General features: G+C 41.3%; 1 protein-coding gene across 2 annotated transcripts in view; it reads left to right on the top strand.

The window, feature by feature from the left end:
- The first annotated feature begins 2,594 nt into the window (after nucleotides 1-2,594).
- ankrd27 (ankyrin repeat domain 27 (VPS9 domain)) overlaps nucleotides 2,595-23,530 on the top strand; it is a 56,990-nt gene continuing 36,054 nt past the window's right edge. Inside the window, exons 1-6 of one of the 2 annotated variants that reach the window (XM_031279822.2) lie at nucleotides 2,595-2,836; nucleotides 8,668-8,790; nucleotides 14,004-14,114; nucleotides 17,364-17,672; nucleotides 18,815-18,874; nucleotides 21,515-21,568. In XM_031279822.2, coding sequence (XP_031135682.1) covers nucleotides 8,689-8,790; nucleotides 14,004-14,114; nucleotides 17,364-17,672; nucleotides 18,815-18,874; nucleotides 21,515-21,568 — 636 coding nt within the window. In that variant the 5' untranslated portion in view covers nucleotides 2,595-2,836; nucleotides 8,668-8,688. Of the gene's footprint in view, nucleotides 2,837-6,143; nucleotides 6,233-8,667; nucleotides 8,791-14,003; nucleotides 14,115-17,363; nucleotides 17,673-18,814; nucleotides 18,875-21,514; nucleotides 21,569-23,530 lie in introns of those variants that run through there. The other variant, XM_031279821.2, reaches the window with a different exon arrangement.

The raw sequence follows: 23,530 nt of genomic DNA, 5'->3' as shown, positions 1-23,530 counted from the left end.
GTATCAGGGCTTCTCGATTATGGAAAAAATTATAATCACAATTATTTTGGTCAATATTAATATCACAATTACTCATTGACTTTTGGAAAGATGATTAATTAAACTTCCTCCCTAGGGAGGCGCCCATGGGGCATCCTTACCAGATGCTCAAACCACCTCTCCCTGTTCATCTCACATATATTAATACATCATTGCCTATGTATCCTCAATTAATATTAGAGCTTGCCTTAGCTCACAGTCTGATTCATCCGTAACCTAGATTTAGAGCCGACAACTTCAGAGCAAACTTGCTCCCCTTCCCTTGTTTTCAAAAAATGTACTTGCCAGAAGTCAATTTTTACTGGCCCCTATACAAATAGTTTTTTATTAGTGGTTATCTGGGTTACTGGACTACCGGGGCTCAGGGCTCTGGCTGCCGGCATAACTATAGTATATTTACAGTTTGTAATTTAAGGCATTTTTGTGAATTTCAGAGTTCTTGTTAGGAGGAGGCTAGCTAGCTCTCATTGATAGCGCTCCATCCAGCACACTCGCAGACAAGAGGCGTTTATTTCCCCGATCGTTTGTTTAAATAACTCAACACACATATCCATTATAAGATTAACTGGAACCTGTAAGAGATTGCGGGCGTAACAAGCTCGCTGACCGCGCTCTCACTCACTCACACCGGCCATTTTGCAGGAAGAGAGGAGCTGCAGGCCCTGGTGCTCTGTCAGAACAGCGGCGTTTGGAAGTCCAGTAACCCAGAAACGGTGACCGACAGTCGGACAAAATTTGCAATTAGCCATCAATTTTCATTAAACGGCCCATATTTGACCTCTACGTAGTTGATTTCTCGCATAAAAACGTCTCAGAAGTGAATTTAGTGATGAAATAGCAGATGAACAATGAATACAATTTCTGAGATCTGCGCGACCTATTCAGAAGACTACCTGATCTCAGGTCAGTGGTGTAGTATGTAAATGTTGGGGTTTAACAAAGGTAGAGACTAGAGCCAAATAAGGAGGCGTCAACTCGGTGGTTCGTTGAGATTTGCCTGTTTTCAGAGGCAGTTTCAAATTTCAAATTGTGATTTGCAGAGGAAAGAGGTGTCAATGGGATTTTGAGGTTCTATGTATGTCCTATTTACCCACCAAACTGTCATTATTCTACTATGACAAGGTGAAATCGGTTTTGCATTCTATCACCCCTTTAACGTCGGCTACTGACGTAAAACCACATTGCGCGATCTAATCTACATTAAAATACAATTTGGCCTATATAAAGAAATCTCCTGCTTCCTTTACCTGGCTCCGCTGGATACGCTAACAGACTTTTCCAGTGTTACAAAGAAATCTGTGACCCGTCAGAATGTGATACTGTAGCGCCGTATACCTGCCGCAAATCATTCTGTGACTTTGCGGGAAAAATCAGACCCGGGCAGATGAATTACTTAAAACTATATAGAAATAGCGTTCTTTTCACCGTGTAGTCTTGTTTGCTGTTGTGGAACATTGGAACTTCCCACTGAAGTTGTTCAGTTGAATTTCTTTAAAATTAATAGTTGTGGTACAAGAAAGTAAACGGTCCAAGGGGTGAATACTTCTGTAATCCATTGTAGAAGTTTTACAGGCTCACTTTTGTTTGGAGTAGATGAAGTATGTTTACGGTCTGAACTGCTGGGACAAAAGGACTGTAAGTCTTGACACCAGGTGGATCCAGCTTTTCATGTGTTTAAATTAACCTGCTTTAACACAACTGGGTGTGAATTTGCTTTGCTTTACTTGCTCTGTAATCTTGTCTTAATGTCACTTTGTTTTGTAAATCCAATAAAACATGGAAGTTATTTGTTGAGTTAATTTTTAACGGGTCGTCTGTTTGTTGTGCATCAGTACATTTAGTCAGATAGTGTATTTAAGTACAATTTTGAGGTACTTGAGTATTTCCATTTTCTGCTACTTTCTACTTCACTACATCTCAGAGGTTAATATTGTACTTTTCAATGCACTACATATTTATTTGATGAACTTTAGTTTTACACATTCAGATTATAGACACACTCCTAAACACAGGGAGGGGAAGAGAACGGGACACGCTCCTAAACACAGCTTAAAAAAAAAGAAATAGCTCCACCACATTTAAGTGATTTTTACACATTACACACTGGGTCTAACATCTCCCATAATGCAACCTTTTACACATTTCCATTTAACCTTTCCTAACTGATAAGTGGTCACATTATTGAAACTTCAGCATTTTCGTTCTGTCAATGTGTATTCTTCAATCCTTAAATGAGATAACCCTTCAAATAACATTTCAGCTCCCCCACATTCACAGAAGACATCCCACAACTACAAATAGTATTCTTATTGACAAGTAAACTGACCTTATGTGTAAAACGGGTTGAATGTCCCTTTAGAAAATGGATAAGTCGGTGATTATCAGTTTTCTCTCTAATGTAATGCTCTGGGCGCTAGAGGGCAGCGAACCCGTTTTAGTAGCATCTCTTGGCCAGTTAAAGTAGCACAGTAACTAGAGAAACAAACGCATCTACTGTTACTTTTACGACGTGTAGCGACAGCATTTGCGCATTAGTAAGATTCATAGACTGTATGGTAAGATTAGAGGTAATGTAAAAAAAATTGTTACGACACGCTCCACAATGAAAAGCGACTATTTTGACAGCTTGTTTTACGTGTTTCCTCTCTGATGTCTGGCAACCCGGCGGACCAAAGGCTGAGGTCCTGTAGCGGGCTAGCCAACTGATCCCAGACCGTAAACACCTTCTGACAGGCGGCTGTAGGTGTTTGTCTGCCATGCCAAAGCCTGGGTGACCTGAGGCACTCCCTAATAACAGGTACAATTCAACTAATTATCGCGTCTGTTAGCAGACGGTTGGGTTACTAGTTGGCCACGCTAACACGTTAATAAGCTAACGCTAACGTTAGATATTCTGGCTATTAGGCGACTGTTTTATATTGGGGTGTTGTTATTGTGTAGCTAGCAGGCTAATTTTAATACTTCCGGTGCCCAGTTATGATAGCCTGAGTCACGTACGAAGCCCAAATATGTCAATATTCACAAATCTGACCAAACGGCTATGCTTGATAAGCAGTTCGTTTAGCAAAATATACCAAAATCCTCCCAGCCACCTGTGAGGTGCGCGTTGGAAAGCGCTGTTTTAAAGCTATAGCTAGCTAATCCCCACAACCGAACACGCCAAACCAATCTCCATTCAAATAATGTGAAATTTAACCCTGAGGTAACGTTGCCTCTCAAAGTTTTGTACTTGAAGAACACGATTAAATACTTTATTACACATCGTTTCAAGTCCTTATATACTAACAGGCATTTCGATAAAAACAAACAAGCCTCCATTTATATTGTATTGCGCAGTGATGAAACATAAACGCAAAAAAAACCCACTTTAGATGTTATAAAATTAAGTTCTGTTGAGTTAGAAGGATAATACATTTGCCGAACTTATTAAAAGACCCCAACGATTCCTTTAACATCGGATTTATATTATTTGTGCGTTGTACGTGTGTCAGCAAACAAAGAAACATTAAAATGCCAGATTCTTAAATGGAGTTTGGTTTGACATAATAAGCCTTGGAGCTGTAGCCTACCAAACTACACGCATCTGAACTAGAGCAAGAAATTCAACCTAAAGGCTTACTAATACACTAATATGTCGCACTTTGGATGGTCCGTATCATAATAACTAAAATATACATATTTTGTGGCTTTAGAAAACAATTTTATTTTGAAAACGTCCACGGAAATCTCATTATTTGCGATGGCTAGCTTGACACATCCTTGTTTTGTCTTAAAGGTCAATTGACTTTGTTTTTTTTTCTGATTAAAATCCTGCTCTGTTTGTTTTAAATGCCTTCACACCTGGAAGTCTGATTCAGAGATCAGAGTCTGATAAGTTGTTAATAGGTCAAAGGTGGATACTTGGCTTTTCTTCTTGGTCATGTTTTAGTATTCAGTGTTACTCCAAAGAGGTCTGGAGAGTTATGTTCAGGCGGCATCAAACCTTAGGAGAAAGATGTGATGGTCACCTTTTTAAGCTGTGAAACCTCTCTGCTGTGGTTTCATCTCCTGAAAGATTTTTATTGATCCAGAGAAAGCAGAAGTGGTGTCTTCTTCCATTTCACCCGGTCCATTTCATCTTCTCTGCCATCTGCTCACTGTTTTATTGATTCTTGTTGTCTTTTCTTCACCTTCGCTGGTTATTGTCTGCTAGGTTTTCTTCACACGATTGATCTGCGGTATGTGGCTTTAGTAGTACTTCCCCATGCTGAAACACATTCAAAATTAATCTCAGTATCTTGACGTTCACAACCTTATGACAGCTGACAAGTCAGACACTTCTTTGCTTTGATGTGAGAGTGTGAACATTTGTGTCTGTAATAAGTTAACTACAGAAAGAGGTGGAAGAAGATCTTTTAAAGGTGCTGTAGGTAGGATTGTGAAGATCCAGGACTTAGCCAACAAATTTGAACATCAACAACGTCCCCTTTCTGCTAAAGCCCAAAACGGTCTCCTAAGCCCCTCCCACCACAAGGGAGAATGAATGCTGCATGAGCAGTGATTGACACGCAGTTAGACCCCCCCCCCTGGCCCTGATTGGTGCATCTGAACAGGGAGCGGTGGAATTTTACAAATCTCACTACAGGCTGTAGGTGGAGCCAGAGGAGCTGGATTTTTTTTAAATGACCTGCTTCATGTAGTTCTACTAGAACATAGGAGCGAGCGCCCTAGTCTTTGCCAGACCTTCCTCCAAAGCGCGCTGAAGGAGGGTCTGACTAGTCCACACAGCATTCGGGGATGGGAGGAAAACGTGCTCTGGTTTAATGGCATTTCTTTCAACCAATCAGAATCGTCATGGGCGGTGCTAAACTCCACACCGAGTCGATGCAAAATAGTAGTGCGAGAGAGAACTCAGATTGGACAGATAGTCTAGCTAGCTGTCTGGATTTACCCTGCAGAGATCTGAGGAGCAGTTAACCATAGTCCTCAGAAATCCACCGGAGGTTAGAACGCCAACACAAAGAAAGCGGAAGGAAACCTTAACTACATGCATCCAGCGCAATTTTTTGTTATGCGTTTTTATGCTGAATGATTTCCTAGAAACTTATGAGCACAAAGTGGTGCTTTTTGCATTATTCTTTGTGGAGAAACTCCACAAAGAACATCAGTTGAACACTTCATTTTCTGCATTCTGGTGAATTTTTCTGAATCAGTTTATGGTGCAAATGTCTTATTTATGTATACAGGGTTCATACGTTTTGAAAAAACCTGGAAAAGTTTTGGAATTTGAAAAATGCAAATTCCAGGCCTGGAAAGCTTTTGGAAATGTTAAAAGTCCCAGAAAGTTTTTGAAAAGTCATGGAATTTTTTTTTTTAACACAGCATAATAATATGTGATTAATAAATGTATTTTCACGTCGTCCTAACCTCAACATTGTATTCGGGGTACGATGTTACCAATCCCACTATGAACCACATTAATTGTCATTTTCTTGTTAAACCTCTGAGGGTAAACTTTAACACAGATTTCTATTCTTATTGTATAATGTGGACTGACATTTTCAGGAATACATAGTCATGGAAATTTGCCAAAAAGTCATGGAAAAGTATTGGTTAAAATGCGTTTGAACCCTGTGTAAAGGAAAGTATAATAGATTGTTTGCACTAGCCAGTTTTGGTAAACTGTAAATTACGCCTGTGGTGGCAGCTCTATTAACACGGTCAGCATCTTATCACCGGGAAGTGTAGTGTTGTTGATTTTGTAAACTCCAAAAAATCAATCTATTGATGGTCTTACAGCCCTGCTGCCATCAGCAAACATTGTTTGGATGTTTGACCTTTTTGTTTGACCTTTTTAATCTCCTTACTGTTGGTTGTTTGTTCTCCTGTTCACACGCATGTTAAGCTTCAGGCTAAGACGTCAGCTGAGTGACGGTAATCTCAAGTGTGTAATGCAACGGTCTGTTGGGTTGGAGGGGACGGACATTCCTCTACACCACTGAATACCCTTCGAGCATGTAGGGTCACGAGGACCATGGGAGGGTGGGGGGTGTAGTGTGACTCATCCCAGCTGAGCGGCCCGACATGAGGCCGCCCGCCCGCTCGCTGGGGTGGGGAGTCTGTCTGTCTGTCTCTCTGCTGGACGGGTTCCCAGTTAGTCTTTACTGTCTGGAGCTGAGGGAGGATGAAGCTAGTCTCCGAGCAGCGGGATGAGGTGGGTACATCAGCTGTCAGATGAAGAGTTTTAAACCTGTGGACAGTGGTCGAATGTAACTAAGTACATTTACTCCAGCACTGTACTTAAATACAGATGTTGAGCTACTTGTATTTTACTTGAGTCTTTTTCTTTTCATGCCACTTTCTCCTTCTACTCCGCTACATTTCAGAGAGAAATATTGTACTTTTTACTCCACTACATTCATCTGACAGCTTAATAGTAGCTAGTTACTTTACAAATGTAGTTTATAAAATCTGATGTTTTATTATAAAGTAAACTAGCCAACAATATAACGGCTACAAGTCCAGCTGACATGATTAGACCGTTAAACACACAACTGGTTGGATCCTTTACACTTTCTACAATGGGAGGGGTTTTCTGCATCGAGTACTTTTACTTTTAATACCTTCTTTAGTACATTTTCCTGATGATACTTACATACTTGTACTTTAGTAACATTTTCAATGCAGGATGTGTACTTGTAACAGAGTATTTTTACAGTGTGGTATTAGTAATGATCAGATCTGACAGAAGAAACTTGTTTTTTCAGAGGACCTTTCAACAGTGAATGCAAACTCAAGGCCAATAATTTGATAAAGTGTTAAAATGTGTGTTTGCTAAACTGAAATATCTCAACGTAATACGTATTTTAAAGTCTCGCATTGCCAGACCCTCCTCCACAGCGCTGCGGAGGAGGGTCTGGCTAGTCCACACAGCATTCTGGGATTGAAGAACAAACTCTCTGGGTTGTTTGCATTTCTTTAAACCAATCACAGTCATCTTGGGCGGCGCTAAGCTCCGGACGCAGCAACGGTGACTCTGCTAAATAATCAATGGAAGGAACTTGTTTTGGTGGAATATTTGCACCCCGCAAAAGAAAACGCCACATACAATATTAAACAAAGTTAAAGGAACACGCCGACTTATAGAGACTTTGTCTTATTCACCGTAACCCCCAGAATTAGATAAGTCCATACCCTTCTCATCTCCATGTGCGTTGTAGCTCTTTCCGACGGCTCCACCGGTAGCTTAGCCTAGCACGGATCCTGAAGGTAATTGGTTCAACCTCCATCTGAATAATCAAGAACACATAAAGCTGTCAAAACTGGCCTAAAAGACTTGAATGTTTCTCCTAAAAAAAACACGTAGGGTTCGGACGATATCTACATTGCACATAATGTTCATTAGAGGGCAAACTTGCAACAAGATGCATAACTAGGTATATTTATTTCAAGCTTTTCCCTTTTTGAATGACGAAAAGGTTCCAGCCGCCTGCTGGCATGGAGAGTTCCTTCCTCTCTTGCAGGCGTAGACAACGTGGTAGTTGGCGGTCGGCTTTAGTGATGTGTTCAAGTGCAACTTTTGGGCCAAGACGACGGCGAGGTGAGGCGACGCCACATTCGGCCTTCGTCGCTACTAGTTCTTGGCCGTCCATCAGCCAACTTGGCAGCAAACGGTGGAAAAATAACCTCATTTCATTATTGGAGAACAGTCTGAAAGGGACTTTTTTTGTCTGATAGCTTCAATCTCAGCTGGTGATCCGAACAAAGTGGTTAATATTATTATATAGGATGTTACTCAGCACATACTGTATGTCTACAGGAATACATATGGAGACATGAAGGAATCATAAGATCTGTTTTGAGCTTTGTTTTCGTCAGATGTCAACAATCGGTCAAGTATTTCCCCGTGTTTTTGATTGGAAAGAAGTCCTACTGCCATACTTTATTAATTACTATCTATCTATAGTTGGAGTAAAGACTAAACCAGACTAATATATCTCCACAACTATTGGATGGGTTACCGTGAGAGCTGCAACGATTGGTCAACTCATCGATTATCCAATCCATAGAAACCTAATCGTTTTTTTTGGGTTGTTTTGGGTCTCTGTGGTCATTTGGCGTCTCTTTGCAGTCAGTTTGTGTCCCCTTTGCATATCTTTTTTTTTTTTACATCATTTTTGACCGTTATTACCTGATCTGTGTCTAAAACGTTGCAAAAGCTAGAACAGAAAATAAATAAGTAACTCTCAAAAAGCTTAAAGACAAAACTTTCTAAAGAAGTCCAACAATCATTAGAGTGGAGAAAAGTCTTTCCATTACATTCATTCAGCTTAGCTTCTGCACCTAAACCTTATAATGGCAGCGATAACCCAGCATTCATGTAACTGCTCTGGGGCCAATTCTTAATGTAAACATTGATACTTTTATTAATGCAGCAGGTTAGAGGGAAACTTATAAAATGGTACAACCTCTTTCAAGCAAAATAGTTTTTTTCGCAATTCAAATATTACTATTACTAATCCAATTGTTATTGAATCGGAATCAAATCGATTCAGGAAAACGGTGTCCTGGAGCACAGCGCCAGCTCCGACAAAGCAGCGCCTTTTCTTAACCACGCTAAGCGGTTCTTTTTGATTTCCCCCCCTCCAGGATCCAGACCTCCAGCTCCTTATGGCTGTATATGATGAGAACATCCTGAAGAATCATTTCTACGTGGCGTTGGAGAAGCAGAGACCGGACCTCTGCAGCCGAGTGGCAGAGCTCCACGGCATCGTGAGTCTCACCTGTTGTTACCTGATTATTTGGCTTGTTAAAACCAGCCGGCGTGTGTCTCAGTCCGTCAGAAAGCATAAAGGACAACAAAAGAACATAGGTGACAGAACGGGTGCTTTCTGGATGACCGGACAGTTGCTAAACGTTCACGAACACAAGAATTCAGTCATTTCATCAATAAAAAAATAATTGTTAGTTGCTGGTCCTGTTAGCAAGACGAGCTCGCTCTCTCTTTTTAACCCTCATGTTTTCCTCGGGTAAAATTTGACCTGTTTTAAAGTTTCTATATCAGAAATTTGGGTTTCTTTCAACCAAATTTCCCCAAAATAACGCTCCTCACAAGTAAAATTACAGATCAGTTCACTACTTTTATTGAATTGTGGGTGTTTTATTTAATACTATATCATATCAAGAATGTGGTATGATTTCATATAAATGAAGTTTATTGACTATGAATTCCAAGAATAAGTGTAAAACTAGTCATTGCATTTGCATGTTAGTGGTGTGTATATACTGGTGGTAGTGGGGGGGAAAAGAGTCGAAAACGTCAAAGTGACAAAAATATCAAAAAAGCGACAAAATGGCAAAAGAACAAGAAAAACGAACAAAAGTGCCCGAAGCCTGGAAAAAAAGACATTCTGAAAGCCGGGAGGACAACATAAGGGTTAAAGATAATTGTTTTGGGGCATTTTCGGCCTTTATTTTGACAGGTTAGCTGAAGACATGAAAGAGGACAGAGAGGGGGGGGAATGACATGCAGCAAAGGGCCGCAGGTCGGACTTGAACCGGGGCCTGCTGCGTCGAGGAGTAAACCTCTATATATGGGCGCCTGCTCTACCAACTGAGCTATCTGGGCGCCAGTCTCTCTCTCTTTGATGAATTCTGTGTGTGTTGGTGCAGATGTTTCTGCAGTTTACTTTAATCAAGGTCTACCTCAGTGGTGTAGTCTAGTTTTTTGTAGTAAGTATACCGCCTCATACGCGGCCGTCTCAGAGCGACACCTCATACGTTTTTTGTAACGTTACCACGTACAGTATAGCATCAGTCTCATCCGGCTCATATTCTGTAGTTTCTGTAACGTTAACGTCCGCTGCAGTGTCCCTCGAAGCGGCAGCAGCATAACTTCAGGGGCAGGCTTACCAAAACACTGAAAGAGTGTACATTCGCTGTTTGTTCTCCTTTAGTGATTAACATTAGTTAAAGGAGAATTAAAGTCTCCAAGTACTGGATACTCGATAGGAAAAAAAAAACGACCAAAATCGGTGCTAGCAAACTGGAGTTGCTGCAGCTAATGCAGCTACGCTCCGATCTGCACACTACTGTTTTACCATTTCCCGCAACAACTGAATTCCCACGGGACTTCAGCGCGAGACTACAGCCAGCCTTCAGTAACGCTATCACTGAGCAAGCCACAGGCATCATTTAGACCGTTTCCATGTAGTTACATAGTCACTGATATGGTCATAGCCGCTACAGTGCTATTTTTGAGGGAGAATAAACTTCAAGTTTTCGTCGCGAAGGCATGACCTCCGTGATCGACTCTTCTGGGCTTTCGGTGAAGCGACTGATGGAAAAAGAGGTGGGTGACAGTACAAACTTTGAATTTAAACGGTTTCTTCACAACGTCTGAGTTGAAAACACATCTTTTTGTCACGTAAGGGCCCTGTTCATGTTGCACAGACATTTTAATTGTTCATGCTTAACAGACATTTTGTGTCTGTTAAGAGGCACAAAGGCCCTCATATATAAGATGCCCCCACAACCGGCATTTTAGCTCACTGGGAGCTCTGGCCATTAGCTGCAGCATCTCCAGTTTGCTAGCACCGATTCTGGTCTGTGTTTTTCCTATCGACAGTACTCGGTGACATCTAGTGATCAAGATTCAGGTAAAACTCGGCCGGAATTCTCCTTTAATTTCATATTTGTGCAGAGAATGTCCGCCAAGCAACTGTGTTTTTGTTCGCTACGTAACGTTATCCTTGCGCTTTTGTAAGTGGGTATACGGAACTCCTTGGCCTTTCCTAGTGGCTGTACGGCGTATACCTGCGTATCACGTGGACTACACCACTGGTCTACCTTTTGTCTTGTCCGGTTGTTCAGTGTGTGTGCTGCTTTCTGGCTGCCAAAACAAAAGAAATGTGGGCGGAAACGGCCGTCATGTGTGTGGCGTCCAGTCTGGGTAGAATTAAATTTTCACTCAAGTTTGTTCCCAGCTTAACGTGTCATCCTTCTTTCTTTATAAGCTAAATGTGACCATCCAGACTTCATTTTTCTAGACCTTTTTTAGACTAATTCTCTGAAATGAGGAACTATTCCCTATCTGATGTCTGTCTCCATTTTGCATTTAGGGGCTTTTTGTTTCTGGCAGTTTAATGTTTCCTTGTACTGCGGAGGCTTTCTGTCTAAAAGAGACTTGAAATGTGGGAAATGGGATGCCAGAAAAAGGCAAAACAAATTTCCTGGTAAGATGGGATCCCGGAGGCAGAGAAGGGGAACCTCTGAATAACAGAAAACCACACAAAAATAAGCTAAAAGCTTCATGGCTTAAATGAGAACAACAGTGTCATTGTTTTGCTGCTTTCAGAGGTTTAAAAATTGAGATACAGTAACACGGAAATAAAGGAGAAAATACTGCAGTGAGAAAATGCAACAGCACAATAGAACCTGAGACATTACAGGTGTGAATAGACCACAAACGTGTCTGCAAGTTTCTCTTCTAGCAAAACGCTGCAGCAGCAGAGTCACCGTCGCCGCCTCCTCTCTGGTTGAAGGCTGAATCTTTTGTAAATATTGACACCTATTTAGTCAGAAACTTCTACCAACATCTGAGTCCTTTTTCATGAATTTTATACATCCTCGAGTCCAAGTACAAGTCAGTCCGCGAGTCCAAGTCAAGTCACGAGTCCAGAGAATAGAGTCCGAGTCCAGGACTCGAGTCCGAGTCCAGGACTCGAGTACTCCATCACTGGTTACAGAGGCGACTTCTTTTCAAAGTTAAACTTTTATGTTGAGCTGTCAGACCACTTCCTGTCTTGAGAGCAGGTTGAGCGATCATTTCAACAAGGTACTTTTGTTTGTGGTTTCAGCAGCTTCCTCCTCTCAGCCCACACTTTCCCTCCAATGAGTTTCTCAGTTTATATATAATCGGGGAAGGAGACAGAGTTCAGGGTTTTCCCTACCACTATAAGGCTTATGGCCGAATGAATGTAAAATCAACGTGAGCATCAAAACTAACTAAACGACTTTCCTCAGATCTGGTGATTGTAGTCGGTAGCGGACTTCTTTAGGAAGTTTTGTCTTTAAGCTTTTTGAGTGTTATTTATTCATAACGTGCTCTAGCTTTTCCAACGTTCTAGGCACAGACATGGTGATGATAACCGTCTAAACTTATGTGAAATTGCATATTGTTTTATTGAAAAACGTGACATTTTCTTGAAGGACGACCCCTAGACTCTAAAACCCAAATATGTGCACCGTAAGCTGCAGACACACAGAGCCGACTGCCAAACGTCGGCAGAAAAGCCAGTTGGACTGATCAGTGTCCCAGAGTTGGTCAAAAAAGTGGCTCTTAACACACCAAAGCGACGAGACGTAATACGTCTCCATAACAGCAGGTGGCGCTAATCTGTATTGTCGCCCAAAAATGAAAACCGGCAGCTGATTGGACGAACGCGTCACATGGGTCTGGTTTCTCTGGAAATTCAAAGCCAGACTGTCATGGCGGCTCGTTCAGAATACGATCTCATATTGTACTAAAATAGTTCACCGAAACGTGTTTCTGAAAACATTTTAAGGGAGAAATAGGCCGTGCAGTTGCTGAATCTGTCTTCATTTCAGATCATCAGTCATAGTCACGCTCATTCCGCTCCCCGTTTCCGGGTTAGCTCTCTACCAATCAGATGGGTCATTTGAGTCCGACTGCCGGCAGTGCCCGCCCCGCCGATTATACATGTCAAACCGCCCAAAATGAAGGACGACGGCCCCTCGGACAGACGACGGCACGGAACACACCGAACAGACTCGAGTCACTGACCTCGCCAGACCGTCCAACGGCCGATTATCGGCTTGGTGTGTCAGCTAAGTCTTCCACAAAGTGAGGGAAAACGCTGGAATTAAGATTTTAGAGCTGCAAAGATTTATCGATTAGTTGTCAACTATTAAATTAATCACCAACTATTTTGATAATCAAATAAACGCTTTGAGACATTTTTTTTTAATGAAAATTGGTGAATATTCTCTGATGTCAGCTTGTTAAATGTGAATATTGTTCTAGTTTCTTCTCTCCTCTGTGACAGTAAACTGAATATCTTTGAGTTGGGGACAAAACAAGACATTTGAGGACGTCATCTCGGGCTTTTTGGAAACACTGATCCGCATTGTTCACCATTTCCTGACCTTTTATACAAACAAACAACTCATTGATTAATCGAGAAAAAAATTGACAGATTTATCAACTATGAAAATAATCGTTAGTTGCAGCCCTGTTGCGTTTATTTAACTTTGTCGGGGGTTCAAAGTGTGTCAGACGGAACTTCAACCCTTGTGTTGTCTTCCTGTCGACTATGCACCTTTTTGTTTGTCTGGGTCAAAATTTTAAATTAAACTTTTTTTTCAGTGGTTTTGGTCGTCTTTTTCGACACTTTTGTTGCTTTTCCCGATCTCTTTTTTTTTTTTTTTAGCTTTTCCCCCAATGTTTTGAAGCTTTCCCCGACACTTTTGTCACTTTTTTCGATGTCTTCGTCGATGGTTTTCTGGGCTTTTTTAAAACGTTTTTTTTAAAAAGAAATTTTTTAAACATTCTTTAATCTATTTTTTTTCTTTCTTCCAAATGCTATAAAATGTAATAAAACACCCAAATTCAATGAAAGTATTGAAGAAAGTTTACTTGTGAAGAGTAACGGTTGTATGGAACCATCCACGTTATTTATTTTGTTGACAATTTGGTTGAAAGAAACCCAAAGTTAAAAAAAGAAGACATTTTAGCCTTTAATAGACAGGACAGCTGTAGACAGGAAAGGGGGGAGGAGAGAGGGGGAAGACATGCAGCAAACGGCCACAGGTCCGACTCGAACCTTGAGCCGCTGCGTCGAGGACTGAGCCTCTGCATATGGGCGCCTGCTCTACCAGGTGAGCTACCCAGGTGCCCGAGTTGGTTAATAAGTTTACAGGAAATAATCAAATGTTTTGTATCCCACGTTGCCGACCTCCTGCAGGTTCTGGTGCCTTGTTGCGGAAGTTTGGCCGTCAGCAGCTTCTCAGACTCTCAGTTCGACAGTTATGTCCTGCAGCCTGCGGAGGACGGATACCACACTGTGGATGGAAAGGTTCGTCCTGCTTCACTTCATAAACATCGGCTTCATCCGAGGCACTTAAAATTCTTAAGAAAATTTAAGGTCAATCAACAAAATCAGGTACACAAACTACAAAGAAAAAAGGTCCTGTGGGTGCTGCTTAGAACAAAGAAACCAATATAACTGAAAGAGGCAGCCGTAACGGTTTGTTGATGGTAACATGTCACCCAGTGCAACAGTGTCTTTATGGCTCAGAGGAAGTAGATGTACGTAAGGGTTAATGTAGAGCGAGGCGGTCTAACCCCGACAGAGTGATGCAGGACTTGAATCAGCCTGAAGGGCTTGTGTTCGCTATAATGACCGGCTCGCTCTACGTTACCCCGCCCAATACACGGCTACTTTGCAAATATATCAATCATTTGAGACAAAGTTTGATCTGAAAACGATTTTTTTTTATTGATTTTAAAACGATTGTATTGCTTCCGCTAGCGAAAATAGTCCATTCCTTCTCTACGGTTGTAAAAATGACGTCCATAGCTACGCAAACTCTGTAGCCTACTAGGGGTGGGGGAAAAAATCGATACAGCATAGTATCGCGATATTTTCTGTGGCAATACTGTATCGATACACAGACGAAAGTATGGATCTTTTATTATATATGTGTTGGTCAGTCTGTCTGCTTGACAATCCCATTTTGCAGCAATAAAATTGAAGTGAGATGAACAAACAGAGAAAAATTTAAAGTTGGAAAAAAGGTAAGAAATTGCAATATATCACAGAATATTGCAATATGTTTAAAATCGCAATAATATCGTATCGTGACATAAGTATCGTGCTGATATCGTATTGTGAGGCCCCTACTGATTCCCACCCCTGTAGCCTACCTTGCGATATAATTCACGTTAAAGCTATAGTGCGTAGTTTCTGTCGCCCCCCATGAGGTAATGACAACAACACTGTCGGCGCGTCCACATGATCCAAGCCTTCCGTTGGAAGGCTGTGATACACACACTAATTAATGTCATGGGATTTCCAATCCCACAAATATTGAATATTGCCAGCCTGTCAGCTAATTTGTATTAAAACATTTGGAACAGCTTGTGCTAGAAAAGTCACTTGATTTTGGAGCAGCCAAGAAGAGAGAGCATCATTCTTTGAATTAAGACTTTGACACTAGCTATTGTAGATTTAGATTTATTGGATTTATTAATTATATTTAGTAAATATATACTGTAGCAAACTACCCCCAAAGATCACAAAAGTAAACAAATAATGAAAGATATGTCTCTTTTGCATGCTAACAAATCTGTGGCATTATTTTTTTTTAAACAGACCCTCATCCCAACCCTAACCCTCTTCTGTCAGAAGATCTGTTCTGTGTTTTGTATGACGATAATCCGGATTTACGTACTTTATCTTTGTAATAAAAATAACTGTGTAGCTCAGAGGTCTTACCCTTAACATTTAAGTTTTCATTTATTATTGTTGTACGCAGGGCTCAACAATAAGGATTGCCCGATGGCCCCGGGGCAAGTAAAACGCCACGTCGGGCAAGTAAATATAACATCCCACTGGCCCGTTCGGGCGAGTGGGTCCAGAAGTCATGACAATCAAATAAACAACGTCTGACCGACATTGAAAATAGCGTTATGGACACTGAGGGCCAGATGTACGTACATTTGCAAACGTAGCGTTATCAGCGCCATGGCCAACCCACAGAAAGCGCACGCTGTGATATTTCAGCTTACGTCGTATTTAACAAAGCTGCAGTTCATCGGGTAATCAGCGCCTTTCTCCGCCCACTATACCGTAAATTGCGCTGTAGCAAATGCAAATACGTAGATTCACACGCAATCGCAAGGTAATGTAAGTCAATAGAGGCCAAACAGCATTGATAAACACGCTAAAAAAGCGATTATGCGTCTTGATAACACGGCAGTAATTTTTCTGCAAAAGAACTGCTAAAGTTTGAAGCTGGTTGGCATACCAACTCAACAACATTTATTTAGTTCTTACTTGTTAATAGTGTAACTGTTATTTGTTAAATTATTGTAGTTATGTGTTAGGTATTGTAATTTCCCCTTACGGGATTAATAAAGTATACATTATTATTATTATTATTATTATTATTATTAGGTGACTTAGGTTTACTTATTATATATTTAAGTACTTTAAACGTTAATATTTTGTTAAATTTAAATAATTTTCAATTTAAAAAAACTCCATAAAAGATCCTTTCTTTGATGTCATTTTTCAGTTTTTCAAGAATCGGTTAGGAATCGTTTTAAAAGTACCGGTTTGGCATCGGAATCGTAAAAATCCAAACGGTACCCAACCCTATGTGAGACACGGTGAATGGGACTTCTGCGGGAATATTTACGTTGACGTTTTTGTCCTCATTCATCTCGTTTCCTTCTTGCCCAGGTGCTTCAGTTGACATACCTGGAAACCCAAAGTTGCAATGTAACTATTGACCCTACGGCGGACAATAGAAGATAGACTGTTTATAAAGATGGAGTGATAGGCGCTCACCAGATCTGCTGCCGTTGTCTAGGATGGAGGACAGGATCTTGCTCCACTTTTCCCCACTTTTTCCCACAGCTGATAAATTAACCAGACTTCTTTCTGCGAATGAATGGATGTCCTCCAGAGTGATCAGAACTGCAGCCATGGCAACGCTCTGTTATACAGAATTAGCAGAGTGCAGAATGCCGTGATTGACCAATCAGAATCAAGTATTTAACCAAACCATGTAATAACAGGCTGTGATACACACAATAATTAATGTCATGGGATTTCCAATCCCACAAATATTGAATATTGCCAGCATGTCAGCTAATTTGTATTAAAACATTTGGAACAGCTGATTGAAGCCTTGTATTTCAGTGTCAGTTTTAGAAAAGTCACTTGATTTTGGAGCAGCCAAGAAGAGGGAGCATCATTCTTTGAATTAAGACTTTGACACTAGCTATTGTAGATTTAGATTTATTGGATTTAGTCATTATTATTTAGTAAATATATACTGTAGCAAACTACCCCCAAAGATCACAAAAGTAAACAAATAATGAAAGATTGAAGAGATGAAGTCTCTTTTGCATGCTAACAAATCTGTGCCGTTATTTATTTTAAACAGACCCTCATCCCAACCCTAACCCTCTTCTGTCAGAAGATCTGTTCTGTGTTTTGTATGACGATAATCCGAATTTACGTACTTTTATCTTTGTAATAAATAACTCTACTGTAGCTGCTTACCGGAGGCGTTGGTCTCGTCGTGTGTTTCAGGAGGTCAGGATCCAGGACAGGCAGGTCCTGCTGGGGTCCGGCTTCCCGGCTCCGGCCGCGGTCCCCATCCTGTTTGAGGAAACCTTCTACAATGACCGGGAGCAGAGCTACAGCATCCTGTGCATCTCCAGGCCGGTGGAGATGGAGCCGAGCCCGGCAGAGGTCAGCCCGTCGCCCCCGTACTGCCTGAAGAGCGTGGACGACGTCAGGGAGTTCCTGGGCCGCCACGCCCAGAAACTGGACAAATTCATCCACGGCTTCTGTCAGGCCTTCAAAGAGACAGAGAGGAAGGGACTCCGACACCACATAGTAGGACACATTCTCTTTCCTTTTTTTCCTGTTCCTTCCTTTTCTTCGCCTTCTTTCCCTTTGTCTGTTGTCTTCACTGTTCTTCCACCATCTTCCTCTTTGTCTTCTTGACTTCTTCCACTTCCTTTATTTCCTCCCCTCTTCATCTTCTTTCTTGTTTGTCTCTTCTACGTAATGCCCTAATTCTTTTCAGTTTCTTACTTGCTTTCCTTCCTGCGGCATACTTTCTTCTTCATCGTGTCTTTCTTTGTTTTTTATTTTAAACTTTATCCAGGCAGGATTGTTTTAGCTGACGTACTTGAGAAAAAACATAAAGCAAATCATTTTATTAAACAATTGAAATACAGCTTTTGTGGTTGAGCGTTACAAATTTGGATTTAAAGAAATTAGGACTTTCACAGGCTCCTACACACAGACTAAGAACTTCTAGAGATAAAATTTCTTAATATTTCCTTCCTAGTACCGTATTGGTCCGAATATAAGACGACCCTGATTATAAGACCCCTCCCGCCTCCCCTGTCAAGACTCACTTTTGGAAAAATACTTTTTGAAGACCAAATCTTGTTTTTATAAAGAAAATAATTTGATTTGAAAATAATTCTAATAAAAACACATTGAATAAAACAAGTTAGGCTGTTGTTTTTAACATATTTTAGAAGGTGTCACAGGGCCTCCAGCTGAATGACTGCTCTGGTAATGGGCATCCCATCATTACGTAATCACACTCTCCTGTCAGTCTCTTGGAAGCGGCCGCTTTCCACCATATAACGTTACCGTGCTTTTGGACGGTCGTTGAGGCGCCGTCTAAAACTCTGCCATTTCGACCGGCTGTTGGTAACATTAAAATTGATTATGGATCATGTTATTTCTATAGTTTATAGCTGACTTTACCAGCTGACTTCTCTATTGGCTGTTGAAACAGGTGCTGTCACTTACGTTCTAAAACCAGCCTCTGCGACTTGAACAGCTGAAAGTCCAGACCCCAAATATATAGACGACCCCACTTATTCAGACGTATTTCCAGGAAAAAAAAAATCTTATATTCAGACCAATACATATGTAACTTGAAGAATAATTCAAGGTAACTCTTATAAGATGACAGCACTGTACTGACAGTCCTCCTGTCCTCTCTCTCCACTCAGGACTCGGTGAACGGTCTTTACACTAAATGTCTTCAGTGTTTGCTGAGAGACTCTCGTCTGGTGAGTAGAACTCAACCTCCAACTCATGGAGATACCGGGGAGGTGTTGGGTTAGACATGGATACTGAGTTTCAGTTCAGGTGCAGGATTCTTTGAAACCCATATTTCTACACTGAATATGACATAATATGTATGAGGCGCGCTTTGTTAAGGGAGGGAGCAGCGGAGACAGCAGGTCTGGACAGCTGTGTCCAGTAAGAGTAGCTGCTAATAAAAAGCTCAAATTAACACTACAAATGCTTCACAATCAAATCCCCCTGTTGTTTTGTTATTTAAGAGCTTTTATTGTGAAGCAGCAAAATCAGGAAGTGTTGGCGTTTCATTAGAGAGAAGACACACCAGCCCGATAATTGGGCGTCGGGCCGTCTGGCGAGGTCTGTGACTCGAGTCTGTTTGGTGTCGGCCGTCCGAGGAGCCGTCGGCCTTCATTTGGGCCGACCCGACATGTTCAGTCGGGGACAGGACAGTCGGGACTCACCCGGAAATGGGGAGCGGATGAGCCGCTCAAACGAAATCTTTTAAACTGACCTTTGTTGATCTGAAATGAAGACAGATTCAGCAACTGCACGGCCTATTTCTCTCTTAAAATGTTTTCAGAAACACGTTTCGGTGAACTATTTTAGTACAATATGAGATCGTATTCTGAACAAGCCGCCATGACAGTCTGGCTGTGAATTTCCGGAGAAAAAAGAACCACGTGACGCGTTCGTCCAATCAGCTGCCGGTTTTCATTTTCTGATAAATAATCAGACTGTTAATGGAAACAATACAGAGCAGCGCCGCCTGCTGCTATGGAGACGTATTACGTTTCGTGCACGCGCAGAGCGTACGCTCAAGTCGGCGTCGCCTCAGTGTGTTCTGAGACATTTTTTGGACCTCGGGACCCGACTGATCAGTCCGACTGGCTTTACTGCCGACGGTCGGCCCGTCTGGTTGGTGTGTCAGGGCCCTTAGTCTGGATCAACGGAAGTGCATTTCCAGGATAAAGCCTGGCTTTAAGACGATTGTGATTCGTTTAAAGAAATGCAAACAACCCTGAGCGTATTTGTTCTCCTATCCCAGAATGCATCTGTGGCGTAGCCAAACCTTACTCCACAGCGCTGTGGAGATAGAGCTGGCAATGCGAGATTAGGACTCCTTCAACAGTTAAAATAAAGCAGATATCTGAAAGTACAAACAGAGACGCAGGAGAGATCCTCGTTATGCAGAAAGGCCCCGGTTCCCCTTGCTCTCGCTGAGCGCCGTGTGGCGGGGAAATGACCTACCGACGTCTGATAAAATTGTCCACATGCTGTCCACACCTCACTGACATCTGAACTTATCACGACCCTTGGGATGTGATCTGGCTGATCAGATCCCAACATGAGTAAAACACACATAAATATACATCTATACTACAAAGATGTGGTTGAAATGTATAACAAGATTTAAATAGACACAAATTAAAACCCATGAAATCAGATAAAACCAGAAAAAAAACAAAAGAAAAACGTGTTAACACAATACATCACATTGAAAAGACAAGTTTAACCACCGACATAAAAGTTGAAAATACAGTGCTGCTCTACCTACCTAGATATTGGCATGGGGTACTTTCCATAAAATCATCTCTCAATGAAAATCAAACCAGCTGTTAGGATAACTGCAATAAAACCATGCCAATCTCTAGGTATGGTGAAGGGTATGTGATGATGTGGGGCTATTTTAATTCCAAAGGCCAAGGGAACTTTATCAGGATGCATAGTATCCTGGATCCATGAAATAACTGGCCTTTAAAAATAAAAATCTGCCTGCTTCTATGGGAATTAAACATAGGGGTGAACTGACTTATGCCCCCTGTATTTTAAGGAAGAACATTTATTTATTTACGATACATTATTCATTCACAAAGAAAATTGGTGTCCTTAAAGGTTGGATTTTTCCTCATTTTTTTAATTAAGGCATTAAGATCAATTTCCAAAAGATGATTTTTTTTATTCCTCTTTTTAGTCAACTTTAGCATGGGTTCATAAACTCATGAGCAGCACTGTAAACGTTTGAATACATTTTTGCAGGAAAGTTTTTGTCGCCCATCACTTCCATTTATAAGAACATTACTGTTTGTTCATCACAGGACGTCCCAATTGGAAGTTAGTAACTTGTCAGACAGTTGGCCATCATGTGCTGCGGTTTAATGTCACAACCTGTTCTGTGAGATTGGGTGTTATTAAATTTGTCCCTCTTTACAGTTGATATTATTCACACTTTGTTGACTGAGGACAGCTTACTGCTGATAAAAAAAAACTTCTCCATGCCAGTTCAGAGTTGCATGCGTCGTTAGTTTTGGTCTCTGTGAGTCTTTGTTTAAGGAAGAGGAGCAGTTCTAGTGTTCCCTTCAGGTTCTCTAAAGTAAGCGGTGTCCTCTGAATGACCTGACCCCTCAACTGTGGCACGAACATGTAGATCAGTAATGACGCCACAGGACATGACGATGTCTTGTTAAGCTTTCTCTGGACTCTAATGCCATCTGCCGTGTCTCTCCCTCGTCTCGACGTTCTGCCTAATCTCGGTAACAGGATGAGTTGCATCACATCCTGAACAGTAACGAATGCATTCCTCTGCATGTACTGCTCTGGTGAATGTGTGTTTTCTGTTCCTACAGAAACTTCTGGCGAAGCAGGAGCTTCAGATGACTCTGCTCAAGCAGGCGGTCGAGGTAACTTCCCTCAGAGTTATTACACATCAACTTCACCCTCTCTAGTTTCAGTAAATGGGTTAAAGTCGAAAAATGTTTGTTTCTGAGGCTGCATTTACATTGCTACGTTTTGGTTTGAAAACAAATATCTTTTGCCACGTTAACACCTAGCAATCACGCTGCTGTGGCGTTTCCGAGCCCCTAAACCGGAGACATTTGGAAACACTTCTGACCCGTTTTGGTTTGGAATCTGTGGGGTTGTGTTGCCGTCTCAACGGCCGCAAACGGAGACCTTTGGCAACACCGACACTGACGCCAACGTTTCTCCGCCTGATTGGGTCATGACGTCTCGTTCTCTGAGACTAATGCTGCGTTCCAGGCAACCTGTAACTCGTGTTTTCACAACCTTCTGCCCGTGAAAGCGCCCTGGAACGGCAGTCAAACCCGTAACTTACTATTCGTGAACTTGTACCAGATCGTTGTACTCCCAGTTACAGATTTTGACGTCACACACACATAAACAACAATGGCGACCCCTGTTGATGCTGTACAGACGCCGGTGATTAACGGTGAGAAATAGAAATAAATAGACATAAATAGGCAACGTAAAGTAATTCCGCACATTGTAATCAAAACAATACACATACGATTGTGTACTACTGCAGGTTATGTTTATTAAATGAAGCGCAAAATATGTCGCCGACTACAAATGGCTAGTATCAGTTAGCGCTAGCTAACATCAACGTTAGGTAGCCGCTAGCTAACGCTAGCTAGAAGGGTTTGTTGTGACTCTGCCTGGAACGCTACCAAGTCGTGACTTGAAGTCGTAACTTATGGGCTAAAAATTGTGTCTGGAACGCAGCATAAGCTACTAACATCACCATGGCAACTACCAGCAGCGGGCGGAGTATACACGCTGCCTTCTGTTTATGCCCAGTATACCAGAATGTTGATGACATATTTTTGTTTTGGCCGTGTTAGTTTAAAGATTAGTTCTTTTACTGGAGGTAAAAACACTTGTGTGCACGGAGATCGCTTTTGGCTCAAAACTCTGCTTATAAAACTAAATGTAGCCTGAAGCACATTTCATCAGACTTGATAAGGGAATATTGTGCACATTCTTACTCAGCATCACAATTGATTTACGATACTTAATGTTTCGGCGCCTTTGGATCTTCGTCAAGAGTATTTATCTCCTAAATGGCTCCTAAATGGTGCACTGAGCTCCCCATTGACATCAGGACGGCTGAAGGCCTACACATCTTCCAACTGCACCTTGGATAATAAAAAATAAAAAAAATGTATAGTTGTACTTTCATATGGCTCTTTGTAGTTTGGCTTATTTAAAGCTAATGTACTTGCATTTGAAAGCACTTAATTGGAAGTCGCTTTGGATAAAGGCGTCAGCTAAGTACTATAATGTAACTTACCACAATGCTTAAATGTGCTTTAAGAAAGCAGAAAGAAACGCGAAAGGCAGAGGTATGTCCCTCTTTCGTTAATGTATTTTAAAGATGGAGGCGCTACATGGCGGCCGTCATTCGAGCGACTAGCTTGTATGCATTCTGAATGATTCTAAATGTCAGATTCTACACTTACTAGAATATTTTCATTAGTTGATGGAAGTAATTACACATGAAAGTTTTTTTTTTTTTTTTGTTTTTTTTTTTGCTAAGAATCAACTCAAAAAATTACACAATGTAGGTTTAAACCGTAGAATAAAAGTTACTTTTGGTAAAGGTTAGTTTTTGACGTTCCCACTGCGAATGATGAAGCTAAAAGACATTTAAACCATTACAAATATAAAAACCCACCCTGAAGTTAACTGGCAGCCAATGGAGGCTTTAATATTTTTAGTTAGAGGTGTAAGCTTTGTGTCCAAAACAGACAAACCTGTTACTTGAATTCATATTTTAGCAGTTTTATATCCTTCCTCTTTCTTCATGGTCTTATATAATGCTGCGTTCCAGATACAATTTTTAG

The sequence above is a fragment of the Sander lucioperca genome, chromosome 7 (assembly GCF_008315115.2).
Source record: "Sander lucioperca isolate FBNREF2018 chromosome 7, SLUC_FBN_1.2, whole genome shotgun sequence".
NCBI lineage: Eukaryota > Metazoa > Chordata > Actinopteri > Perciformes > Percidae > Sander > Sander lucioperca.
The sequence above is the reverse complement of the archived record's forward strand: the minus strand, read 5'-3'. Positions and strand labels throughout refer to the sequence as shown.